Below are 27,338 nucleotides of genomic sequence, written 5' to 3'. Positions count from 1 at the left end.
TCTCTCTCTCTCTCTCTCTCTCTCTCTCTCTCACACACACACACACACACACACACACACACACAGAACGAAAGAGGAAAAGAAAATGAATATTTGTACCACAGACTTCCCAAACTTTGTTCCTTTTCTTAGTTGAAGAATAAAAAGGCAAATACAGATACAGGAGAATACAGGAGAAAGACTTCCATACCTGTCCTGTCACACTTTCATACACCAACCAAGATAGCAGGCCAGGTACCAAGGGCTGTGGGGGTACCAAGGGCTCTGATTTTTAACTGAGCATGACAGTGTCTGTGATTTAAGGACTCTCAGTAAAGCATTCAAATGGGACAAGAGCAGGATTTGGAATAGTGTGAGTACCTTTTGGGGACATAAAACATTTCCTTTGCTATTGTTAACTTTGCTATAAAATAAAATGGATGACGTGGAAACAGATACTGTATATTGTATATACTCTGATCCTTGGGCACAAACACATAACAGCTAACAGCTTACAGACTGGCAAATTCCTGGTGTTAGAACACTGTATTCTTTTTGATATATCAGATGAATTTCTTGTCCCACAAAATTTAATGAGCAGTAAGCAAATCTGACTTCTAAACTCCTGCACTAAGATGCATGGTGGCACAATGAATCTTAAGTTTCTCTGTTAAGTCTCTGCAGAACTGAGAACATTACTATTTTCATCCCGTAACTCCTTCAAAAAGTAGAACATCAAAAAGCCAATCCTGAATGAAGTATTCTTCAAAACAACCAAGCTAGATGCCATGCAAAGATGGCCAATAAAATATTTTCATAAAATTTTATTTTATACTAATACTTTTTTCCTGTCTCACATGGGCAAAATACTAACATCACACAGATCAGACAAGCAGAATTAAGTATACAAATCCTATCAAATTAACAGCTACAGCTCCAGTGGATCCCAGTCCACCAAGTTTGGCAGAAGGAAACACAAAAGCACTGCTGTGACAGAAAATGCAGAAGACAAGGCACGAAAGAGGAAGAGCTGGCTAGTGAGCGAGTATATAATTCATTAATGAGACAGCTGGATGGCAAAGCAATGAACTCCCAAGCTTCTGAGAGCCAGAGCATACTGCGTGTACTCACATCAAGGGATTCCAGACAGTACCAGCAAAAGGCATGTTTGCAGTTCTTACACATCATTTGGGCACAGCCTTCATCTCGCTCAATGTAAACTTTGCATTTTGGACAGCGCTTGATTGGAGCATCATCTTCTTCCATTTTAAAAACCGAACTGTGAGGAAGAGTGGTAAATTAATAAGATCTGTGGTCATGTCAGTTTAGAGGAGAACTTCTAAGAACTGTGATAAATAAATATGCCTACTTTTTTCCCTATATATTAAAAAAAAGAATTAATAAATAAGCTGAGTTCTATTATTCAGATATTTTGGCTATACTCTATTTTTCAAACATACCTCTAGTATGAAAAAAGCTAATGACTACAGTGGCTACATAAGAGTCAGGACATTTTCTTTACCAGGTATGTACCAACTGTTTTTGTAATCTAGTGATATTGACAATACTATACAGTTCCCTTCTGAAATATCAGATCAGCGGCTAATCCACAGCTAAATATTTTGTATGGCTAGATCATTTTCTTTTCCCTCTATTCTTTTCCCTCAGAAGAGAAGAGGAAGGTATCCCCTGATAGCACAGTGAGCCCAGACTGCATTCCTTGGGGCTAGGGTAGCAGCGAGAGATTGCATGTCTCTGCCCTCCTTGAGGCTCCTCCCTMGGAATTTCCCTCCAAATCAAGAACCACGAGCTTTTCTGGGTTTGCTGTTCTTTCAGAGTTGATCTCTTTTCATCTCCAACACTGTCCAGTCAAAACATGGTTCATGAGTTTGGGTCAGCACCACTTCTTCTTGTGTCTTGTACCACTCTGCAAAACTGTAGGACATCACCTCATACAGTGGACACAGCACAGAAACACTGGAAGAATATTTATTTCTCTAGAGTAGCTTTCTACTCCTTCGAGGCTTTATCCACTCCAACAACTAAAATGTGCCTTGACAACTGACACTTCCTGCAGCCACTGTTGGTGGGAGATACAAGAATGACTGATAGGAAATTAGCAAGTTGCATTAAAACAGGACTGACTCTTGACTGATTGCTGTTTGCCTGACTGATGGATGGAAGGACATATACTCATTAGTTACACTAGTAGCAACCACATCACAGAAGAAAGCTTTGAATCCATAAACTGTAAAAACTAAAAGCAACCAAAACACTAAGGAAAATAGATCAAGTCTTTTACCTTGCCATGAAGTTTATTGAGCTTGAGTTCTGGCTCAAGCACACATGAAATCCACATGTCAAAGTTACAATATTTGACCAGGAACTGATCATGGCAGCATCCTAGCTAATCATCTATTACAGCAAAGGTTGAAGGAAGACAACTTAGGAATAGCTAAGTCCAAAGGTTAGCCAGGGCTTTAATGATACATTGAACTGCTATACAGTCTTCAAAGAAGTCCAAACTTTGAGTGAGACACGTGCACAATGGCCTCTCTCATTCACTGGCTGCAGTATGCCACTGGAAACAGATCAGAGGTTTTTCACCGTGGTCTCAGAGCTCAAGATCATTGTCCAGATGTGCAACAGTCAGGATGCTTGACAGGGTATCCTAAAAATCACTGTTTGGGATGTAATGACCAACTGTAAGGAGAAGCTCATTAGTGGGCTGCGCGTCTCCTCTGTGCTTTGGTGGGGATGGTAGCAAGGAAGGGAGGCCATCAAGAGCTATCCACTTTTGGAACATAGCATTAACTGGAGAACTGGAGTGACTAGGTGAAGGAAATGGCTTTAAAACAAAACAAAGCATCTGGAAAATGCCTCTTTACTATTAACATTCCTGCTGGTTAAAAGATTCAGTGTTTTCTTTCTAGATTCTTGGTCATTTGCAATACTATACCTTGTTTCTCCTGGAAGAAAGGAGATTGGCATATTCTCTTGACAGCCTTGACCTGGGTGCCAGTTGGATTTGCAAGCAGAGCAGAACTCTATATCACAGGCTTTGCACTGGACCAACTGGGGGTTCTGAGGGCTTGATTCCTGAAGCTGGCAAACTGCCTGGCAAGTAGAGGAGGGACACCAAGTTCGACATGGATCCAAAAGCACTTCTGTAAAGAGGCATAAAAGAAGTAAATTCAAAGGCAGTTACAAGACCAGCCTTCCATAACACTGTGTTCCAGATGAGGTTGACTGGCAAGGCATTTAAACACCCCCCTTTTCAAAAGCAGCCCTTTTATTTACTTTACTCAATTAAACATAAATCTGGCCTGCTTTGCAAACAGGCACCAAACTAAGATAACTAATTTGAGTTTCCAGAGTCTGAATTAATTGCTCAGTTTCATTCACTGAACTAAACCTATTCTGAGAATGGAATGCAATATTTTTCTTCAGTTACACTTAAAGTTAAATAGAGCATATCTTATGCAGGCATAACGCACCAGAAAGTGTTTTTACAGTGCCTTGCCCAGCAGGGCTCTATTTCAAGTTGGCCGCTGCACTAACGTAACCACATGATTAGCARTAATGTAAGATTGTTATCCAACTTCATCCCTTTCCTGAAGGCTGCTTACTAGTAACTTATTTCATGTTTTAAAGTCCACTGTAGTCAATAAAAATATATCACTGATTCGCATGGTCTCTTCGCTGGGTCTATCACTTGGTGAAAACCTTAGTGTAAGTTCTCTATGGCCACACATATTGAACTTTTGTTATGAAACTCTGCCCAATTGAATATCACTATAGTGAGAGGGATAGACACCTGGTCAGCTTATATCCTCATAAAAGTTAACAAGGTTCACTTTATCTTTACACACATAACTGCTTAATACTTCCACAGGAGATTCTAGTATAAGAGATAATGGTGACTGCATAAAAGGGGTCAGCCTAGGTAGACAGTGTCAAGGGTACTGGCAGTCAACTCGAGCAGTGCTAAGCTCTAAACAGAAGTCACTTCCTTCCTTAGTTATAGAGCAATATAGTACACAGTAATTTTCTTTCCTTAGTTTATTTCCAGAATGTTGCAAAGGGCATCATGCTGGCAAGAACAGAAAGAACTTAAGCTTTGTTTTTGATGACAAAACAATTAATACACAACATTACTGCATGAACATGTATAGGACTAGATTCTGAGTTATGGGATTGTTCTGGAGTGATACTGTTCCCACAGCCTTACAAGGTATAGTGTATGTTACCTCTTTCAAACTGTAGCTTCTTGTATCTTTGCATGATTTCTGATGCAACCATGCACTCAATCTGTTGAAGGAAGGAAAAGACAAATTTCCAATTAACAGCAGCGTAATCTAATGCATTTTCAATAAATGGAGACAAAATATTTGACTTGTACAGAATCACTGAAAACATATGTTGGCAACGATGACTGAGCAAGACACATCTTAAAAAAAAAAGGAAAGAAAAGAAAAATTACAATAAAAACATACCTCATTTTCTTGTAGATGACCTCGCTTTGGGCAGGCAGCATCAGGACAACTAATTGCTGTTTCTAGTCCTTCTTTGATCAAAAGCTCCACATACTGTTTTAGGCACTGCAAGAGAGCCAAAGACTGAGTTAACTGCTCCACCAAGAATAAACCACTCAATATTTTAACAATTTTCATCTGAAAATCTGAGGAAATTAAACTTTGAAAAACAGATACTGTGCCCCATTTACAACTGTGGGGCATACTCACAGACTTTGTCAAGGTTATACTCTTATATAGCAAATGGCAAGTTCATTTCCCAGGTGTGTTCATCAAATAACTCTCCCTCAATTTGAAAAAATTGCAGCAAATAAGAAAAAATAAAAATGGAGAAAAGAGACAAATTAAATGGGGATCTAGAAAAATAAAAAGATAAAATTAGACTAATCACACTCCAAAAATCTATATGTGACTGGAAACCACAACATAGCTTAGTAAGCAGTAACTACCCATAAACAGACATCTGTCAAGAATGATAAAAAGCAAATGGGAGTGTATCTTGCCTTCTATTTTTGGAAAATAACTATTTGAATTTCATGGCTAAAGATGTATTTTCTCTTCCATAGAAAAAAAGAATGTGAGAATTCGGACTCCCAGAAGAACTACAGTTTCCATGGGGACTGAATAATAAATATTGTTAATACTAACGCTTTCCTTTCATAGCAACCATAGCATTTTACCCAAGTCATAACTGAAAATGTGGCACGTAACACACTTGTGCACAGCACGACTGTCAACAAGACAAAGAAGAAAGGTGGATATTTAGACCAAGGTCAAATTAAGATCAAACCTTGTTACTCCTGAAGAGCAGGCAAGGTCAGGTAAAGCAGACTGATATATTTTACTAGCATTGATTTAATTGGCCTGATACATTGACTTTTTATTGCAACAATGGCACACATGGAGGCTGCTATCCATCCACCCTTTGCTCTACTCAGCCTTCTCTACTCAGTTGCTGACATTTTGTGATATGGGCAAAGACTGGTCTCAGAGCTATCCGTGGACATTTTGAGATCTAGCTGGTTGCATAGGTATTAATGCAACCACCCCCCACCATCTCCATACTTCCCACATCAAGATTAGAGCTACAACGTAGCTGTCTGCTGGGGAGGACAGGGGAGAGAGAGAAAGAGAGAGAGATCCTTTTCTCTCCATACCCCACAGAACTTCCACCAGCCTTACACTACAGAGAAAAAAAACAAATGCAGGTCTGTTTTCTAGCAGATCACTCTGCAGTGTTTTCATTGTGCTTGTGGGATCCCCAAGGGCTCAACTGGCAACAACAAGCTGGAGAAAATCATGGAAAATAGATCCCCAACTCTCTGTTACCAGATACGCAGAATACAAGCTAAGACTMGACTAACAATGGAGGGAAATGAAGATACAAAACAAGCCCAGCATACTGTCGGATGGGAGGCAAGAGGGATTATGCACTCCGTAGCAAGTGGGCAAAACAGGGACTTCAAATACCATTTTCTGACAGAATTTTCAAACAGGTCACCTACCTGTCATCAGCCTGGAAAGGCAAAGGGCTGCATCACCCTTGCAGATTCCAGCATGCCTAATTGCAGTTCAAAGCACAAAGTCACCTCATTATTCCAGCCACACCATCTAACAGGCCCTTCAATGAGCACGTTTCCAGCCTAACCCTTTGGATGTGACTTGTACTTGAAAAGGTCTAGACTTAGAGACTACTCGTTCAGTCTCTTTCTTCTCTTTTTGTTCTGCTTCTTTATATGTCTATTCTGCTCCTGTCAGAGAATCTATCACCTATCTTAACATTTTATTTTAGTTTTTACCTCTTGCACCTCAATTGCCACAGTCTTCACTTCCTGCCCACATAATTTCTGCTACCGCAGTATATAGCTCTGCTGGTGGCAGCATATCCCTTGATAGTAAAACAAACCATTTCTGTCAGATTCTTCTTCCCTGTGTCTCCTACTCAACAGAGACAACTGCTCATTGGAGAAAAAAAAGAGACTGGCTAATTGATATCTTTAGAAGTTTTACACGCAAAAGTGCGATGACTTATGGCCTACCTCCTCCTCTTTGTCAGTATGAATTTAATGAAGACAACAGTTCAGCCAGGAGATGGTTTGACTTCCAGAAGGTTAGAGTTCTGGGGGCGGGTTGTGGCAACTCATGAGCACTGATGACAGCAACCACAGGAGGCTGAGCTCTGCAAGGACAAGGTCCTAGGTTGCGCGCCTTGACAAGCTGTGGTGTCAGCTGCAGTGAGGTATTAGCCTTGCCTAATGACACTGTTGGCTCTTCCCTTTCCCCTTTATTTGCAGATGCCAATTGTGCATTAAAATGAAAATGCATACATTTTTAATGATGGTACTTAGCACTTACAGAAAGTACTTTTCAAGTTGAATGAGCTTTACCATCATTAATCATTAATGTGGTAATTCTCCTCAACCTGTTTGGGAGGATTGCCAAAGTCCATTAGACTTGTTTCCCTTTGCTTGTATCTTCCAAGAAATGGTGCTCGTCCCTGTGATGTGCTGTGTCCAAGGTGTTCCCCTTCCATTGGCACATCATTGGCCCCTACCTCCTCAAAATCAGCCCAGCACATCTTATGCTTTACCTTCCGGGAGCACAGGTGCTGTCTCGAGGCCATGAAATAGAGTTATAAATTAGGCAGAGGATAAGACATCCTGCCAGTTCAAGACTCCCAGCTTCAGAGACTCCTCAGGAAGCATCTGAAGCATTTGGTATCTGAGGCTTCTCTTGAGAGAGGACACATGACATGACACTTCTCTTAAAAAATTTTGAACTGGCTGAAGTACTACAAATGTCATAAAGCACTAGTATGCAAACAAAACAACACAGTAGGATTAGGTGCTCAGTTATACATTACGAAAAAATTAACAAACAAACAAACAAACAAACTATTTTTACAAAAGGATGACACATTATAAATTGTTTCTCATTTTCTCACATCTGCCATGTTATCTCCTGCTGGAAGAAAATATCTTCATAGCCTTTCCTTTTAAGCAATAAAGTACTATTTAGTATGAAGGGAAAAAAAAAGTGTTTTGAATGTAAATCACCCAAAGCAACTTTCAAAATAAACTTCATTACGTAACTTCTCTCAGAGAACAGAGGAGCTGAAATTAGATATCTAATGGCTGAAATAGGTTGAGATGAGGTAGCAAAGGTACCCTGTTGTATATGGGCCCTTAAACTAATATGCTGAGCATCTTTATTCTTCACGTAATGGACACTTCTGTATGGTGAGTTATCTGTTTCTGGAGCAATGCCTTTTACTCAATTCCACTTGTTCTCTTATTAAAAACAAACAAACAAAAAAAACCTTTCTATTTCAGTAATTAAGTAACTAAATGCTATTGAAGTGTGTCACACTTGGAGACGCTCCTAACTCGACAAAAAATGACTGGTTATTCTGCACATTTCTGTTTATGCACATAGCCTGAAAAAATGAAGCCTGAGTCAGACTTGGTGTTTCCAAAAATTAACTCTTTACACTGAATTAAGTAAATATCAAAATAGGATAACTGTGTAAGAGGAGTTCTTTTGAATTCAGGAAACATTTTCTTTACATTCAGTTTTGTTTTCCATTTTTGTACTCTGACAGTCGTCACCTGGAATAATAAGGTAACACATGGCCAGCAAGAATAGAAAACTAAGTGTGTAAGTTTGCAGTCATTAGCTGAGCTATAGTAACAAACCATGTATACAATCCTCCTCCTTTCCCAATCCAGAAGTAAAACATGCCAGTTTATAACACTCTTCAAGCAAGCCGCTGTGTTTTATTTTGCAGTTGCAACAGATGAACAGGCATTTGTAGTGGCTGGATTTCTATCTGGTGTGCATTCTTTAAGCGTATCAAATGACTCAGGAGAAAAAGTGCTTTAAAAAAAAGTCTCTCCAGAAAGATTCTCTAATCTGAAGTTGGAAATTCTAGTTAGAGTCTAATTATGATATGATGTCACTGCAGGACAGTATTAAGGTGGTTTGGATTCCTTAACTACACAGATCTATACCTCAAAATTCATTGTTTGTACATTTTTTAAATTGAAATATGCTTGCAATATGCGATCATATATGAATGTTAGACAAGGAACCCAAGAAAATGTTACTATGTAAAATTTGTAATTTCTGTTAGACAAAAGAAAGCAAAACATTGCACATCCTATTTTAAGCTGTAGGTCAAGAGGTATCATATGTCCCAATTGCTTTATGCCAACCCTGAACAGCACAAGATCAGTCAAAACAGACGGGTTAGTTCCCCCAAGCACTGGTCTTGTGTTTTGCCCTGCGCTTCCATGTGCGCTTGTGTATGCATACTCCCTGTACCCTCCTGCTCTGCCCTCTTTCTGCACGTTGCATCTGCCCTTTCTTCCAAGCTGGCGCCTCAAAGACTTTTTGTTTCACCCAACAATCCAACAATTTGATCCCAAATCCTACTGCCATCCGCTGTCCCCACGACAGAGGGGAGGAGCACATCCACTTTGAGGAGCTTTGGCCCAGGTCCCTTCTACCACAAGGACCCAATTGAGAGCCCTGCTCATGAGTGGTTTTACTATAAGCTTCCTGTGGAAATTAGGAATGCTTTTTTTTGCTGCAGCCTCAAAGATAGGTGGCTAATAAAGGAATGACTTCCCTTCCAAAGCTGCCTAACTTAGGCTAAATATATAAAGCTCAGCAAGATGAATTGTTCTTCTAATCTTCGTCCATCAAGGATTGTGCTACAGAAGAAGGTATATTTGCAATGACCATTGATGCTCCATTACTTTATAGCCGAACACCATTTTGTCTGACACTGTAAAGACTGAAATATCCTGTAACCTACAGTAAAGGTATTCTCATCTGTGAGAATCAAAACTGTTGCTTTTTGCCTAGTTTCTAAACAATAATGCATAATATTATCCTGCTGCATTTAACTCTGACAAACCTGCATAGCCCACAGCAAAATCTTGACATAAAGAATTCACGTCTGACTTTTCCTTTTTTAGGAGAATTTTAGCAACGACTCTGCCTATTTATGGTAATGATGCTTCAACTTGTTTCTTCTGACACTCAAACCCAAATTTAAAGCATCATTATTCATAAGAAAGAATATGACTTTCATTGCTTCCAAGCATGGCAAAATTTTGCTGCTATTTATTTTGACAGAATAAAGTGCTCACTTGGTCTCTAAGTTAATTTTGCAACACCATAACTATAATTAAAAATACTTGAAGATATTTTCAGTGAAAGCCTTCACTTTTTAAAAAGTTTTTTTTTTTTTTAAGACAAGATAAGCAGCATACCATTTTGAAATATTCCAACACATTTACTATTAAGAACATGTTATTTCTAATATTGCAGGAGACCGAGAATGACTTTTTGAGATGTCACCTTTTATTTGAGAGTTAGGCATGCAAAAAAATTAATCTGTATTATTTTCTTAGCAGCTGATGGACGAATTTTGTTAAAATGCAGATTCCTGACTACACTAAAGCTGCATATGCAAGTACCAAGTCATACGGGAAATTTACACAGGGTCAGTCTCTGGAAATGCCAAAAGCATGACAGGATTGCAGACACAAGTATATCATCACTGTATCATTTAATTCATTGCTTAAAACTTTAAATGTATCTGAGTGCTGGCACTAGGCCACAGTCCATCCCAAAACTAAATGTGCACTTCAGGAAAATCATCACGTCCTGCCCTTGCTAAAATATTTTTAAAACTCCCCTACTGATAAAATCAAAAAAAAAGGGGGGGGGGGAAGAAATCCAGTATTCACTAAATTTTAAAAAAGTGAAAGAATAACTTTCTAGAAATATACTTAATAAAAATAGTAAAGGTAGACAAAGGCAGTCACTCTTTTGCGCAGATGTTAGTCAGAAAAATAACTCTTCGCCTTGGGCAGACAATCACTGACAGTCTTGCATCCCACTTCAGAGACAGATGCAAGTGCTGACATGCTTTGGGGGCCTAATTAGCAGGCCTGTTTCAATGCAAAGAGGGGACTGAAAAAATAATACAGCAAAAAAGGTTCAAACAGAAAGAAAATGTTTCCAAATAAGACGATTGTTGACATGAAAACTGAAATATTGAGGGGACAACGAAATCCTGTATCATCTGTAAATCAGGATTAGATGATCATTTAAATACGTGTGTGTGTGCGTGTGTGTACACACACATACATATAAATGCTTGAATTCAACCACAAGAAGAGTCAGTATGTGCCAATTGATATTTTATGGTCTACATTACAAATGACATCAGACTAGATTAATGTAATGATCCCTTTTGGCCTTACATCCTGGGCATGAAAGAAACAGGACAGGATACTGAGTGAGGAGCACTTATTTAGCAGTGTCTTGCAGCTACAGCTCTAGTTTAGCCTATGAGTAGCTTTTCTGCTAAAAAACTACTAAGTCAAAGCTCAAAATTCATGTGATGAGCTTACACAGATGAATAAGTAGTATGAAAAAATATATTGCGACAACTACTTTCGATAGTATTTGTAACATTTTTGTTTTGCACATCAGCTATTTTGCTTTATGTTCCTCAAAAATAAATATTGAAAAGGTGATATCTTTCCTTGTAGGGGACAGAGTAATACCAAGCTTATTCCACTGCTCTGGGTAGACAAGTGTCCAAGCAGTATCAAAGCCAATTCTGCAGTCAGTTTGGTGAATAAGTATTTACACTGGTAGACAGTGTTGTCCATAATGTAATGCTAGTCTTTAGCTTTTGATTAGAACAGTAAATAGTGATGCAGTGCATAATACTCACTGGGAGTGTGTGTCTCTGTAAAAGTCACTTGTTATAAAAAAAATGTGAGATGAATTTGGGTGTCCATATCTCAGCCGAAGCCTAATGTTCTTGGAATAATACCTCCTGCCCTCCAGGATGAACAGAAAATTTCACTCTGGGCTCAAGAGTATTTCCCTAAAGAAAACACCACTTTCTAGAAAGATTTTCTGTTTGAACAAAGCTGAATGGCCCCAAGAGGAAGGAATCCTCTAAAATAAGTAATAGTTTATAGATAGGGTATTCATTAGAAATGAGAGAAGAATAAGAAAACAAGGTTTTGAGCCTGGGCTTCCATATTCCTGATGAGTGCTGTAGCCATAAATAACTGGCTGTTAAATGATACTTTCTTTTACACTTCTGTGAGTACTTCTGAATCTAATAGTAATGTTCATCTGGATGAAATAAAAGCATTTTTTTTTAATCTTAATTTTTCATGGAAAGAGAAAACATACTTTGCCAAGTTCCAGTAGCACTCTTGAAACACGAAAAAACATGCAAGACAAAAAAAAAAAAAAAAAAAAAAAAAAACTTGGATAGCTTTTAAGCTTTGTAAACCTACTATGCAGCCTCTTTGTGTAAGGCAGTAGTTATAATCCTGCCCAAACCTCTACTCTTGTTTAATCACAGGCTCAACTTTGAAATACTCTTACACTGCTGTTCCAACGTGCACAATCCTCTATTGCATATCTACAATCCGGTTATGCTGCTTTTTAGTATCACCCTAATCTTACTTGGCTGACGAGCAATTTGCTGCAAAGTATCTATCAAAGAGATCTGTTCAAGGCACAGATGTAACTGTGGAAATGATTTTTTTTCTTTATTAGGCATATTGTCAGTCATTACTGATTAAACACAGGAACACAAAATATATTCAGCCTCACCGACCACCTAGATCTCACAGAGACAGATACACAATAGACAGATGCTTAATGATTCTACTTTGAACTTTAATATATCATCCCCATTTCTATAGAGAATTTCTCTGAAGCAAGAGTCTACTTTCAAAGAAATCTTCACTAGCACAATCATTTTTATTATTCCTGAAGCTGATTCATCATCCTCCAGAATAAATCATACAAGGAAACAGTCACTTATTTTGACATGTGGTACTTCAGTCTACTATATGAAAGCAATAATGCAGAATATTCTTACACATGGCTGCTCTTTAGATCCTCTCCTTTGCTGCTGGGACAAAAATCATGATACCCAGGCATACAAAACCCTTGCTCTGTTTTAGACTAAGTCATTACGGCTCTCCAGAACCTAGCACCTGAACCTGGACTCCTATGCAGTTGGCAACATGGCATGCACTGAGAAAGGAACCTCAGCTAGGACCATGAAGTTGGGGTAATATCACAGGTGTTAAGGTTTTCCAAAGTGGCAAATGATTTGAAAAACTACTACAGCCTGTATGCTCAGCACCAATCTAGCCCCATTGTCTTCCACCTTTACCCACCATGATGGGTAAATGGTGTCCATGTGCTTCCACGTTGCTGGCCAAGGAGGAGGTCTAGTGACATTCTTCAGACAAACCAGTTGAGCATCCTTTCCACAGTTTTAAGTCAGCCTCATCTGTAAGTCTGTGCTTCCTGGAGCTCGTAAAACCTCAGGACAGGAACGAGGGAGCAGCCTGAGAAGGGCACAGACTCACCCATTAAAAACACCTCTATGGTTGGAGAAGAGACAGAACTGTTGATTTATCCTGTAGACAGTAGTGTGGATTGCTGCTTTGGCATTGTCCAAATGCTTTCTGATAGTACACCCAAATATTATAGCAGTCAGTAGCACACATTCCTTAAATGATGCAAACAACTCACAAAGTGGGTATTCGCACCAGGAAGGGGGTGCAGCATCCCTCTGCTTTGGTGCAGCCTCCAAAGCTTCTGCATAATTGTACTGCACCAGAGTGCAACTGTGCCAGCTTGAGCACAGGGAGGTGCTGCCATCTGTCCATCAATCGACAAATGATCAAGGTGAGGCAAGAAGAAATGGCACGTATCATCAAGGATGCACATATTTTCAATGTGAGCTACTCCGTAAAGAAAGGAGCCCTGCTGCTTTCTTCAGCATGAGAAGCGTTGAGAGTAAGGCTAAAATCCTTTGAGACACAGAAATTGACGGCTGTAGAAATCACTAGCAGGGCCAAACAACAGGAACTAAATGAATTTGAAAAACAAATGTCTGTTTCTAGTTAAATGTCTTAATAGAGAAAAGAAAGGAAATGTCTATCCTTTGAACTGTTCTTTGGAATGTTTATATTTAAATAAATATGTAAGTGTAGGCAATGTAATATAAAATATATAGACGAATGAACAATCTTTCCTTCAAAGAAACTTCCTTTCCCACCATGCCTGCCAATAGACAGCCAGCAGAAAACAGCTGAAAGAGACAGGGATAGTATGTTGCAGTTCACAGACATCACACCAGTTTCAAGTGAATGTACACATAAACATTTTCTACATGTCAGATTTTTATTCCTCCATTCTTTCTCATAAGCTGCTTGTCCTCATTTATTCACAGCTGCAACTGATAGAAACACATGCAGTAAACTTTACAAAAAGTAATCTGTTTTCAGTCCCAATGTAGGCAGCAGGCAAAAATAAAAAAAAAATCAATTTTCCTTTATGTGGTTGTTTAAGAAAAGTTTTTATTTCAGAATAGAATGAATATGTTTGAGTGGGAGGACAATGCACCTGCAGCAAACAAAGGGCACATGCAAAGCATTATGCAAACAATAAAGAAGTAATTTTCATAACATCCAGATGAAGACAGTTTATGTTAATCTCATTTAGCAACATCACACCAGAGAAGGGAGAGCTCTTCTGGATCAAGCCTGGATTCCACTCAGGATTGCACAATTCCCAACTGCAAATGAATTACTCTCTGAATAAACCAGCTTAATAATAAAGCAGTGAATTCTGTTGTCATGCTCCTAAGAGAACAGCCAGGACCCAGACATGTGAGCTGCTGTACAAACACATAGCGAACTCTAACCACAAAACCTCTACTGACACATCATATGTCAAGATTGGTATCAGTGTTCTGTTAAGGTTTGGAGGGAAATGAGCACAAGTAGCAAGCTCCAAGCTTTGCCAAAAGCTGAGGGAAATAGGAAGACACAGCTACTAAAAAAGCACCTAGAGTTTTGTAAAAAACTCACAAGTCATTTAATCCCCCCCTCTATCACATTTCAAAACGAGCAGGGCAGCTCCTCTTGGCAGAGGGGGTGGACAGCCTGGCCTGGCCTGGCCTCAGCTCACTGCTGCCCCCCAGCACAGAGATGTCCTGCTATGGCAGGTTTTCCTTGGCAAGCAGGGGGAAACTGGTGCCAGCAGGAAGGCAGCTGAACTCGCTGGCTTGCCTCCACACTGTTCTGGGCCTGCCTCACCCTGGAGAGGCAGAAGCAAATGCTCCCTCGTTTGGGAGGAAGGAGAACAAGGTAATTAGATCTTGCTTCTTCCTGCCTTTTGACTCAAAGGCCAGCACAGTTCTATTTGCTTCCAGTCAGTCATGACAACAAGAAAAACTTACTGTCTGCTGCCAGTTACAGGTAGCTTAACAGTATTTACCTTGCTCATGGCAGGGTCCTCCCTTCCCTTCAGGTCTTCAGCCTGCACCGAAGCTCAATTAGGGGAATGACTGGAATTAGGGAGGCAGATGTGTGCAGTCACACAGTCAGGCAGACAGGRCAATCCTTGTCAAAGGGAGCTGATGAAACTTGAGAGAGAATACCCACAGAGACCCAAATCATAATTATACTAAGCTGAAAGGGACCTACAGGACTAGGGTAGGGCTTAAGCGAGAGCCTCTGGGCAAGCCTACTAGAGTGCAAGCTACTCAACAGATACAAAATTGGCTCAGCAATGTCCATTTTAACACAAAGCYGATTTACACATTCATAACTGGGCAAAAAGACAGTCACAAACAAGAAGCAGAGGGCAGGTCTTAGTGTAAGTTTTCTTGTTTTATTTTGTATCTCTCAGACATCCGAATAGTGTCCCTTCCTTCCAGCGGTAGCAAAGTGGTCTTGCAGGTGAGCAATCCTTGTCTTTGATGAGAGAGCAATTTTATCTCTCAGGTTTCACATTTCTTCTAGAAATTTGCTTGCCTGGACTGCCTACCTGGCTGATTTCCTTTTTAAATTTGAGAAAGGTAAGCAATGAATACTCAGGGACCAGAATGATCAGCACTGCATAGAAGTGGTGCTGCTCCGTTCAAGTTTAAGTAATGCAAAGTCAAGAGGAGTTTAGCCTTTCTCTTAAAGAGCAGCAGTGGTATTACTGTACTTACAAGTTAGTTGGCACTGCTACGCCTATATATTATGGACACACAGAGACACTGAAGTCTGTTCTGTTCCAGTATTAACCAGCTGATTCCAATGCAAGAATGTCAGCTGAAACAAAACCTGTTGTAGCTTTAGTTACAATTATAAAAGGGTCAGAATTTCAGGCTGGAAGTGGACTGAACCTGGCTTTGCCCCCCCTACATCAAAAGCAAGCAAAGCCTAAAGTAATAACTGAAGAATTTTGGTGCAGTAACTAACATGAACAAAATTAAACAACAAGAAAAGTGATTCCCTTGGTTTGCTTTGCTCTCTTTCCTTCCATAAGGTGAGTAACATCTGAAAAGCCTTTCTAGGAAAACGTGCAAGAAAAAAAACAAAACGAAACACAAAAATAAATCAATTAGCATTTGCTTGTCCCAGGAAGAGTAAGTGATTCCATCTTAAAATTTAAGGCTATTAGCCCTCTACTCTGTCTTAATTTTTAATTGGAAAAAAAATGATTTAATAAAAAAAACAAACATCGAAGCATTCTGGTCCAAAATCATTGCCTCTATTGTTGACATGAGTCAGCTTTCAGGAGGACAAAGATGTTAGTTTGCCCCTAACAATATTCAGGAAAAAACAAACAACTACCCCCCTCCCCCCCAAAAAAAAACAAACAAAAAAACCACACACACACAMAAAAAAAMMCCCCACCCAAACAGCAGATAGCTTGTTTTCCTTTCTGTTCCCTAGACTTTTGTTCCTCTGGCACACTGAGTAATCCAACAACAGATATATTCCTAATGGACGATACGTACAAAGCTTAAAAGGAGCTCACAGCATTGTGCGTGCATTAACAGTCATAACAATAGTACAATACTCCATTGTGGGTTTTAATAGCCCCAACTGGCAAAATAATATGATAGGAAACTGTAGTGTCTACGCCTTATTAGCAGATGAGTGGCAGCCTGCTCTGTTCAGTTCCTGCACAGCTCTGCCTGTGAGCAAAGAAATGGTGCCCCCGTTCTACCTTTCTGAATAGCAATGCTGTGTTATTGTATAAGTGTCGGGAAGAGATAATCCTTCATGAGATCTTTACCACAACACTTCTATGGTTATAAAGGAGTGAGACTCACAGACAAATATTACAGGATTGAGAAATTTGCACATTGATCTAAATTCTGCCTACATACCCATAGCACTGCACTTGAAAGATCTCTTTGTAATACATCCTAACACTGTCTCAGCTTGCTGTGGTTTAGAGAGAACGGCTAGAGCTAGGAGCATGAGCCGCAGCAAAAATAGTTTTCACACTTGTAACCAACAGCTTGCTTTCTTTTTTCTCATTATCACTATGCAGAAGTCATCTTTCACCTTAGAACATTTACCTAAAAGCAAAAAGCCAGAACAAAATTACATATGAGTCCATCAAGAACTAAACATAGCAGGCCAAACATTTCTCCAGGTGTATTTCCATTCATCCTAGTATTAACTGTAGATCAGCAAATCCACTGTTTTTAGACTCTGTCCAAAGTCTTGAGTAAAAAGGATTTTTTGCTGTTGATTTTCAATACCTTTATTTGGCTGTTTACAAAACACAGCCAAATATTGAAGATTGCAGTGATGACTTCCAGAAGCTAAGAAATAATACTAGTAAGGGAATCAGTGCACTCTTCCTTAACCATCGCCAATGGCCTATAGAGTCTTTGGCCTGACCCATTTTGGAGTATTTTCTTATGCAATTTATTAAATTGTAAGGCTGTCTGCAAGGTAGAGGTGGAGGCCTTGTGTTTCGGTCATGCTGAGTTGATGATTTACCATAGATTTATAGTCTGCCCTTTGGGATTACTGTGATGAATTCTTATTTCTTCCCTCACCGGTGAAAGCGAGATTAATATTTTCCCGTTTGTTTCACAGGACAGCTTTAGGGTAAATATATTTTTCAGTGCACTCAGACATCACTGGAGTGAAGCTCATACAAATCTCTATGTAGGCAGCATATGCTGGTTGTCTTAAAGAGGATAAAGCTGAAGGAACTATTCAAGACAAACAAGTACGGGTGCTAAAATTGGACTGATGATTCCAGTGGAAAACAGCTGGACACAACAAGCCAATGCCACCATGGTAAGTTTACTTATACGAGGCCCTAAGAACAGGCTATCAAGGCTCTCTATTTCTGAGCGATCATAAGGGCAGTAAGTAACAGTATTCTACCAGGAAGAAAAGGAAGATCAGTGATGGCAGCAAATGTCAGAAGGAATGAGGTGGGGAGGAAGAGACATATTTGGTAATTAAGTCTTTCTGCTACCACTTAGATGTTATTGAGAAATGAAATTAAAATATTCTCTATGTCCAAGGCAACAGGAAAAGACATGCAAAGCTCAGCTGTGAATACTAGAACTATCCATTGTGCAGTGGAGAGCAGTTTTCATAAAGCCTACGATTCTGTTTTTCCATGAAGCCTATTATTTCATATACTTTTCCATGCTTGAACAAATACTCCTTTCAATGTGTGTAATGAAGCAATACTTATTTTGTAACTGGACAGATACAGTGTTTGTAATGGACCATTTCTGTTTACTTGCATGCATGCCCACCTACTCTTTCCTCACACAATATCAATGTTAATAAAGAAAGTTGTGACAACTTAGGCTTTTTAGAATATTACATGCATTGGGAACCAAGCTGTCTGCATTGCTTCTCTTTTTGTTGTTTTCAATAAGCAACAAAAAGGAGCTGTCTGTTTTGTATCTTGTCAATAACTACCGTAAAAAAAATTATGAAAATCAGGTAACATTTCTAAGGGGGGGGGAACACTTAAAATCCTTGCTCCTGAACATTGGCGGGGAAGTGGGAAGATCCATTGGAAAGGACTTTCAAGTTTATCACATGACCGTGTCTGCATATTACATACAACTTCTGAAGAGTTCATGATACGGTGTTAAAATCTTTGAGCACTATGCATCCTAGAATTACATTCTTCCTGGCATTAGTGCAATTTTTGCACTGCTGAGGAATCATTACAAGGTCTTCTGTGTACCTGCAGCCATTGCAAAATTAAAGGGTCTAACATCATCATTCCAATGCACCTTTTAGGGCTGAAAAATTATTACTACTTCTGTTTCTCTGCTTATAAACTGCTGATACCGAATCACTATCACGGAAACTTAGAAAAGATTAACAATTCCTATATTGTATTATGAGGCTGATCCTTACTACTTAACACTTATGCTCAGACTCAGTGTTTTGTATTGAACTATCAAGATTCTCTTTTACTTTCCTTATTCTAGGCATGTATTTGTGCAATATGGCAGTAAAGACTTGTTATGCCATCGTAATTATTACATGATGAAATTAGAACCCATAACGTATTAGATGCTTTTCTAGTTACAAGTGAATGCATGGCTCTGTTCCAAAGAAACTTGATGCTAAAATAAAAGAGCAAACAAAAAAAACAAATCTAAACCAGACAGATAAAGAGAAAAATCAAGTGGGAATAACCTTGCTACAGGTAACTGTACACAGCAGTATGCTTCTTAAATACTTGAGTAAGACTCTTCTTTTTTACAGCAAAACAGGTAAGTTTATTTGCTAGTATTTGCATCAGGTATCCAGCAACAGCATTCATTTCCAGCTCAAGGACAAGCAAATTAAGAGAAGAAAACAAGCACACACACACAAAAACGCATTTCCCATGCCACCTCCAGCTCTCTATCTTCTTTGTTACCGACAAAGTGAAAATCATACAGATTCTTACATACTAACAGGGGGAACAGGGAAATACTTTCAGCTCCCAAAGACGATACAGGACTGCACTCAGCTCCTGGCTATCAGAGACAGGGTGCTACAACACACCTTTCTCTGGTGCCTGGTGTCGCACGTAAACTCTCCCCTGTGCCAGTGAGCCTCTATTTCACTCCCACTTCTTGTGCTGGGATATAACAGTCAAGTTTTACTGAGAATGTGTGGGTGAGGAGAGCACTTAAGCAATTATTACAGGAGTCTTGATGCTATAGCTCTTATACTATCAACATTTCAGGGTAAAACCCGCTCAACAGAAAAATGCATAAAAGCAATGCCCAATTTTAACTTCAAAAATTATGTCTGTTAAAAAGCAAACTCACCAGGGTACAGAAGATGCATTGGCATTGTGCTATTGTTGTCATCTGCTCCACAGGATATTCGCCAAGACAGAGYTTGCAGGACACTAATGGGTCAAGTACCAAGTCCCAGGTAGGCCTATATCTTGCTGTAGTCATTGCAGAGCAGTCTGAAATAAACAGAGTATTACTCCATCACCTCCTTATGTTGATACTCCTTATATTTTTGTGTACTGCAAACCTGATTGTTAGCTGCCGCCTGCTAGCTATTTGGAAATAAATACGATCAGTGATGGCTAATCTGGCAGTTATCAGCACATGCAATAGGCTATGCACCCCTCCCTGATAGCATATTCACACAGAAAGATGAAAGCAGGAGGAAAAGGATGTAATACACTGATAAAATATCAAGAGAGCAAGCAGGAAACATTCTTAAGTCACAGGCTTTGTTTAACATTACACAGTAAGTATCTCACTCCCAATTTTTGACATTTTCCCCACTAATTATTACCTTTCTTTCACCCACATTGATTACCCGTTCCTTAAAATATATTGCTTAAAGTCTTCTCCTGCCACCCAGATCAGATTTACAGAGTATACTTCATGAATCCAGCATCTGTTATGCCCTATCTCCAGCCTGATTATACTGCAACTGGCCAACGCAGCCAGTTATTTTTGTTCCTAAGAGCATGGCAGATTGATCAGTTTGAGGATACTCATTCATCATTCTTTCCAAAATTAGCTTAGCAGAACTTCCTAGCCTGCAATTTTCTCCCAACCCTTGCTATATGCTGACAGCGCAGCTTTGTTGCAGCAACAAACAACTGAGGCAAAAACAAACACAAGGGTGAGCTTTATTTAATACCAGATGCTATAATACCTAATATATTACCCTCAAGACAGCAATAAGATAGGATCATGTCATATACTAGACATTAGGGCTCAGGGGCCAGATGGAGAGTTGCCAAACAACTACCTGGTGCAGAACAACTGTAATGCCACAAAGAGGAAAACTGCTTTATAAGTTACACACATATACAGTCAAACACACCTAGGGTAATTTCTGTAGTATATCCAGTCTTAATGCCATATTAGTATCGTTTTGCCACAATGACATCAACCTTTTAAAAGTGGGAGATCCACATCCAAAGACTGCTAAAGGGTCTACATCATCTCCCCATTCTTTCCTTACCAAGATATACTGGTTCCCTGTCTTCCCATAGAGACAGTGACTACGTCAACCATGGTCACAATTTTTTTTTTTTTTTTTTTTTAAATCGGCACTTACAGAACTTATCTTGCTTACGTCTAAGTTATAGTTGTGAACTTCCTAAGACCTCCAGAACTGCAACAAATGTCATGACTTATATGCCTTATATGCTTTTCAGACTAGGCTTAGGCAGACGTTCAAGGAAAAGATGGCTGTCTGCACCAAACAAATCACATGGAGAGTTCAAAGAAATGTCTGTGAAGTCCGAGTCTTTGATATTCAATTCACTGTGGACATGACTCCGCTAAGGTCTCTATAAACTCTCTGAAACAAAGTGAAGATTTTATGTGGGCTCTCCATTCAGTCTAACCTATTAGAAAATGCTCTTTAAAAGATATACGAGACGCCAAAAAAGCAGTGCTTAATCATACTTATTTGTAGTGCAGCCATTGGGGAGAAAAGAGGGAGAGGGGAAAGACTAAATCTTATTTCCAGTGATGTTCTGGGGCACCTTCACTGAAACCCCCCACAGTAATTCAACACTCTTTCAAAGGAAACATATGAAATAGACCTGAGGAACTACATGTGAATAATGTCTCCCAGTCACAATATGAGACGTGTTGAGCAGTCTTTTCTGAGACTTGCATACTAAAGTCTGACATTGTGATGTGAATTAAAACCCAGGATTAATGATATTAGACCACCTTACTGTAAATTGCCATTGCTTTATCCTTTAACGCAAAAATCAGCTAAAACAAGTTTCTCTTCACAAACTCTAATTTATCTGACATTTACAAACAAATTCATGAAGTATTTGAGAAGCGATGATCAAAACCACCAAAACTCTGTTTCTTAGTCTGTGTCCTTTGCTTGTCCTGCACAGTTTATTGCATATTATAATCTGCTGCTTATGGCAACAAGCAGATGAAACTAGGAAATGAACAATGAGGAGGGATAAATTTAAATTAGGGATATACTTGCAGGCATCAATCAGATCAAGATTCTGGTAAGTTTTACAATGACTGTGTAAAATCTCACTCAATTCGGACTAAAACCTTGTCAAACGTAACACATCAATACAACACAATCCAGACAAAAAAACAAAATCCACACTTATTCAGTGTTTGTTAATAAGTGATAATATGGGGTAAAATTTAATCTTGCAGCTCCAATTCTTATACTTGTTTGCTGTTCTCTAGGACAGAGGCTTACTGGTCCCACCATGGTAGTTTCTCTTTTGCAGCACAACTGTACTGCAATAACATCTCATTTGGAAACATTTCTCTTCCTTTGTCTTCTCCTCTCAGCCAAGTTTAGTTTCTTTCAAACTGGCATCCCGAAGGCCAGCAGAAACTGCCTGCCCGATCACAGTCAGTACGTAGCCAGTGGCTCCAACTCGGCAAGGACGACAACAGGAAGCAAAAGCAGACTTCCAGGTTCAAACGGCAGCAGGCAGCACTGCCTCTTTCTGCTTACCCTTCTTGCCAAACTTGCCTTCTGCTCAGACTGCAGCATATGCAGCAGAGGATGATTACCTGCCTGCATTCATAGGGGAACATTAAAATATATAAATAAATAAATACTTAGTTTCTTGTCAGTGGCTTAGGAAGCACTTATCACATGCTATCATAGAAAACAAGACCCATGTTGCCATATCATTATTATTTTTAAGTATGTCACTATTTGAAATGCAGTATGGACAGCAGAAGACAACATTGTCTCATTTTACACCTTTCATTTTAGCAGACTGAAGTCTTATATATATACATTTGTTACAACTTGAACTACTTGCTAAATTTAATTTAAAATAGTCTTTGCTTTTAATAATGAAATATTACATTCACTACCAAAGGAAAGAAATATCTGTTGCCACTGATGGCATTAAAGGAAGGGTGCAGAAGTCTGTCAACTAGCCTGCAGGAAAATGTCACAGAACTTCCCAGTGGAGTGAGTGCATCTGTTGCGTATTCTTATAAAGGAATATAGGGCGTTAAACTTCTCAGAGCACAGACTGAATCTCACTTCATGACAATCCAGCACACTGTCATAACTAAATAAATTTGTGTTTACATTATGATGCATAAGAAAAATTAAGAAAAAGAACACTCCCAAAAGAAAAGCAGAGAAGAAAACACTTTCAGTCAAATTTGGAGCTTTCAGATTAATTCTCCTAAATTGTCTATAACTATTGTCTCTTACGATTTCAAACTGTATTTTGACATTTTCTAGTGATATGGGAAGCTTCACTTAGAAAATACTTGCTTGCAACAGCAAAAAGAATGAGAGGAGGCAACCAAAAGGAGCTCTGGAGGAAAAACAAAACAAAAACAACGAAAAAATAAAAAACAAAACAAAACACACCACACTGAGGTACCTCTGKGCAGAAGAATACGAGCTACAGCACCAGCCTGTAGCAAGTTGTGCCTTATGAACTGGCTGACTGCTACTAGGCCGCAGGAAATATAGGTAGTAATGGAATACAACTATAGTTCGGGTTATCAACATAATGACACAAATGTATTTCAAATACTAAAGGTTAAGTTCTCTTACCCAGCAATCCACCTGCTGAACAAATTTTACCCCAATATATATTTAGTTTATTTAGTTTTAGTGTAGATTATCAAACTCGGTACATACATCAGTGATCTGCAGGCCCTGATGCTAACTGCACCAGAGACCATTATAAGATGTGGCAAACCAAAATAGAAGTCAGTCTTAAATTCAGACTTGGAACTTTGCTACCATCGTCAGTCTTACGTAGATAATTTTGCAGAATGTAGTCCACATCTGTTAATACTGAATTTGTAAAATATGGCAATACAGCATAATTTCTAGAACAGCATCCCAATGAAAGCTGGGAACAGGAATCATAGGAAATAGCTTATGTAATAGTTTATTCAGCGCTACCTTTTCATACATAATCAGAGGGCTGACTATTTAATTCTGCAAATGCACCATGTGCACATAAAAAAGGAACCACTGCATAAAGAGATGAAGGTGAATGAAGTTTTGTTAACATGTTAATGTATTTAAAACATAATTGTTACACATTATATAAGACAGACATAGAGGGGAAAGGAACCTTTCATTATTTCTGTACAACAATCAACAACTAAAGACTTACAAGGAAGATAAACTGGATAAACTGGAATGCTGGATTGTAACCCACAGAGGTTTCAGCCTATGTACACAGACTATGTTGTTAAGTGAGAACAAATGGCAGAGTGGTCCTTGTGAAATCAAGGAGAGAACCATCCTTTCTTTCCTTCCAGGCTTCTGACAGTTGAAGAAGAGTGTGGGGTGAAAACAGAAATGTGGCTTTTTGTTCCATGCAAGTCCTTCAAGAAATTATAAAAGGGTATGAATTTTTATTGAAACTATGGCACTGTAGAGTCAAATTGCAACTGTATCGAGTGACCACTGCATTGATATATGCCTAGCTGGGTGAGAAAAAAGTGACTAGAAAATATAGTTGAATTAAGTTGTCATACGCAGCGTGCTTTGACTAATGGGCCAGTTTCACTAAGCAAATCTCATAACAGAACTTGCAGCAGAACTTAGTTTTTAGCTTTACAACAGAAATGGGTTTAATTTCTCAAATTAAGCACTGAACAAGGGCTTCAGAGCCCTTTCCTCCAAGACAGCTAGTTAATCATGTGCAGCTTAAGTCATCTGCTTTAAGGAGTTTTCTTAATCTAAGACTACATTTACTGACATACTATGGAAAACAGCTCTCAGAAATCAAAGGAAGGTAATCAAAGGAATCCCACTTAAATGGGACTTAAAAATTGGTTCTCATTCCTATTATCCCTTTTTGTCAAAGTAGTTCTAGTTAAAATAATCCAGGCTACGCTTCTTCCAAAAAGAAATCAAACATGCTTGCCATAGAAAGCTATCCCTACAGTTTCTCCAAGTAATTTGCTTATGTGAGGGAGAAAAAGTGGATTCATCTGCACAAAGGATACTACATTGCATTCTGCAGCTGGCCCTGGCTGCCAGATCTATAAAGTCAATAATTTTGATCTACAATGACCTAAACAATTCTGATCTCTCCTGTATAGCCACAGGTGCAGCTCATGGCACATGTGACTTGACAGCTATCTCAAGATCTCTGAGTTAGCAGGGGAATAGTTTATATGATTAAAGTTTGTGGCTGAGGGCTTTCAATGAGGGTCCTGCAACTCAGATTTGCATCCCTCTAGCAGAGTTTGAACTTGATACCATTTGCTCAGTTCCTAGACTTTTCCAGGGATTCGTAGTAGCATTATATAGCTAGGGAAATACAGAAGTAGCCTGCATGACAACATTCAGTCTAATCAGCAAGTACTTTTTGCTAACGTTACTAGTTTCCATTATGTCACTGTACCACGGGCTTTCTGATAAGGTCATTTAAAAGCCCCTATATAAAACAAAATAATGAATAAATTCACCCACTAGGTAAATTTTATGCTTGTAAAAGTTGACAGGCAGACTTAGTAACTCTCACCTATCAATCTCCATTACTATCACTGGTTCCTGTCACTGAGTTATCTTTCTGTCTCAGTATCTTTATCTTCAAAGAACTGCTTGGGAGATAAAGTAGTATAATTCTCTTTGTTAGATGTCAGGCAAACTAATGCACAAAATACTGTATTCACATAGGTATTTATATGTTGAAGGATGACTAGCCTACACTTCCTTGGGTTCTTAAATCCTGACAAATGCCTATCTTTTTTTTAAGGCTCTGTTATAAATCTGATTCAAAAAATCAACTGTTAAAGTCCAGCAGGTATTTCTCATCCTTTGAATCCTCAAGAATCCCAACCAGTAAAATTGGATTCTGTCATCCAAAAGTAATCCAGCAATACAATATACTATGACATAATTGTTTTCAACACATACGAAACTTCAGCTTGTGCAGACCACCATAGCAAATCTTGTCAGTCTATCGTGAGCTCTGCAGACTCAGTCTCTATTCCTCACACTGGCTACCCATCAACTTTGAGCTTACCATCTCTGTTATCATCTTCAAGTTATCCCATGGCCGGGACCCAGAAGATAAAAGGCCATTTAAGAGCTGTGGGACTTAAAGCACTGTCAGCAACTTCAGTTTCCTGGCCAATGGAGGCATGTGGGAAACAGGCTCTCTCAAAAGTTGACCTGAAACTGTGAAATGAACTCTTCAGGAACTTAGGTCCATCCCATGACTAGCCATCTTCTCCGTCAAACACAATGTTTCTTTGCCTTACCTCCCCAACTTACATAAAAGCATTACACACCTACATATATACATTCATAAACTCTTTATAAAAAAAATTACATTCTGCAATTCCAATGCCCAAGAAAAAAAGAGAGAGAGAGAAAATGAACAGCATACTGGAGCTTTTCCATGCCACTATTGAAAGGCACTACTGAAAGGCGCTCAGGTATTGTGCCAGGAGCGCAACAATCTACTAGATTGCCTCTAGGACAAGTCAGTGAGTTAGGGGAAGTTCARAAAGGTTTATTTTGCTAAACACCTGACTGTGACAGAGAATTTTCCTTTTTACTTTTCCCGAAAAGTTAAAAAAGTCATATTATAAGGCAAAGAACGTACAAATATTTAGATAGATTAGTCTGATTATGACACAGATCAAAGGTTTTAAATATTAGAAAGGTAATAGTCAACTTCTAGATCTATGGATATATATGAAAGTGTTGCCTGTCAAATGAATGGGTAGGTGGAGGGCAAAAGATATTATGGAGACACCTCCCCCCCACACACATCCCCACTACAAAAATACAAATTCTTAAAATTTCAACTTCTAAAGAATACTAAAAACAGACATGTCAGAACCTCATCTGTTGTCCAAAAGATAGCCACTTGCGAGCTGGGATGCGGAAGTACCTCACAGTGCAAGATCCTATCATCTATCCTGCAAAATACAGCCCCCGAGTAGTGCGACAGGGCCATACACTTCTATGGTTTGGCATCTTCCTGTGTTTTTCAACAGTTCTGGTGTTACTATGGCTTCTCAAAGCACTGCTAAACAGTGCAACCTGCAATAAACATGGTGTGGCTGTAGGCACAGAACGCTGTACTCAGAACACTGTAAGCAGTGGTGAAAATAAGCTGTGGTCAGGCAGAAGAGAAGAAACTGGACAAAGATGTGGGGAAAATATATATATTTTAATAAAAAGAAAGAGGGCTGAGACAGAAAAAAAAGAAAAAAAAAAAGGAAAGACAAGGGAGAGATGAGGAAAAACTAGAGGAAGAGAGCACTTCTCATTTGTTCCCAGAAGGAGAAATGTATTTTGTGCTACAGAGCACAGTAACAACTGAAGTGGAATTCCACTGCATTATGTCCCCAACATACAACATCCCAAAGAGTCTAGTACACAGTGACAAAGAAAAGGAGGGAGGTGGTAATAACAAGGAACGTTGCTCAGAGTTTATATCTAGTTGATGTTCGTTATCCAAGAGTTTCTAGGAGCCAGAGCAGCAGAGCAC

General features: G+C 39.1%; 1 protein-coding gene across 2 annotated transcripts in view; it reads right to left on the bottom strand.

The window, feature by feature from the left end:
• RNF144A (ring finger protein 144A) overlaps window positions 1-19,929 on the bottom strand; it is a 28,176-nt gene extending 8,247 nt beyond the window's left edge. Inside the window, exons 1-5 of one of the 2 annotated variants that reach the window (XM_026067248.1) lie at window positions 19,684-19,929; window positions 4,476-4,580; window positions 4,230-4,290; window positions 2,939-3,146; window positions 1,111-1,258 (exon numbers count right to left, since the gene is read on the bottom strand). In XM_026067248.1, coding sequence (XP_025923033.1) covers window positions 1,111-1,258; window positions 2,939-3,146; window positions 4,230-4,290; window positions 4,476-4,580; window positions 19,684-19,818 — 657 coding nt within the window. In that variant the 5' untranslated portion in view covers window positions 19,819-19,929. The remainder of the gene's footprint in view (window positions 1-1,110; window positions 1,259-2,938; window positions 3,147-4,229; window positions 4,291-4,475; window positions 4,581-19,683) is intronic. The other variant, XM_026067247.1, reaches the window with a different exon arrangement.
• Window positions 19,930-27,338: the final 7,409 nt, after the last annotated feature.

This window comes from Apteryx rowi, unplaced genomic scaffold (genome assembly GCF_003343035.1).
Source record: "Apteryx rowi isolate R43461 unplaced genomic scaffold, aptRow1 scaffold_256, whole genome shotgun sequence".
NCBI classification, from domain to species: Eukaryota; Metazoa; Chordata; class Aves; order Apterygiformes; family Apterygidae; genus Apteryx; species Apteryx rowi.
The sequence above is the reverse complement of the archived record's forward strand: the minus strand, read 5'-3'. Positions and strand labels throughout refer to the sequence as shown.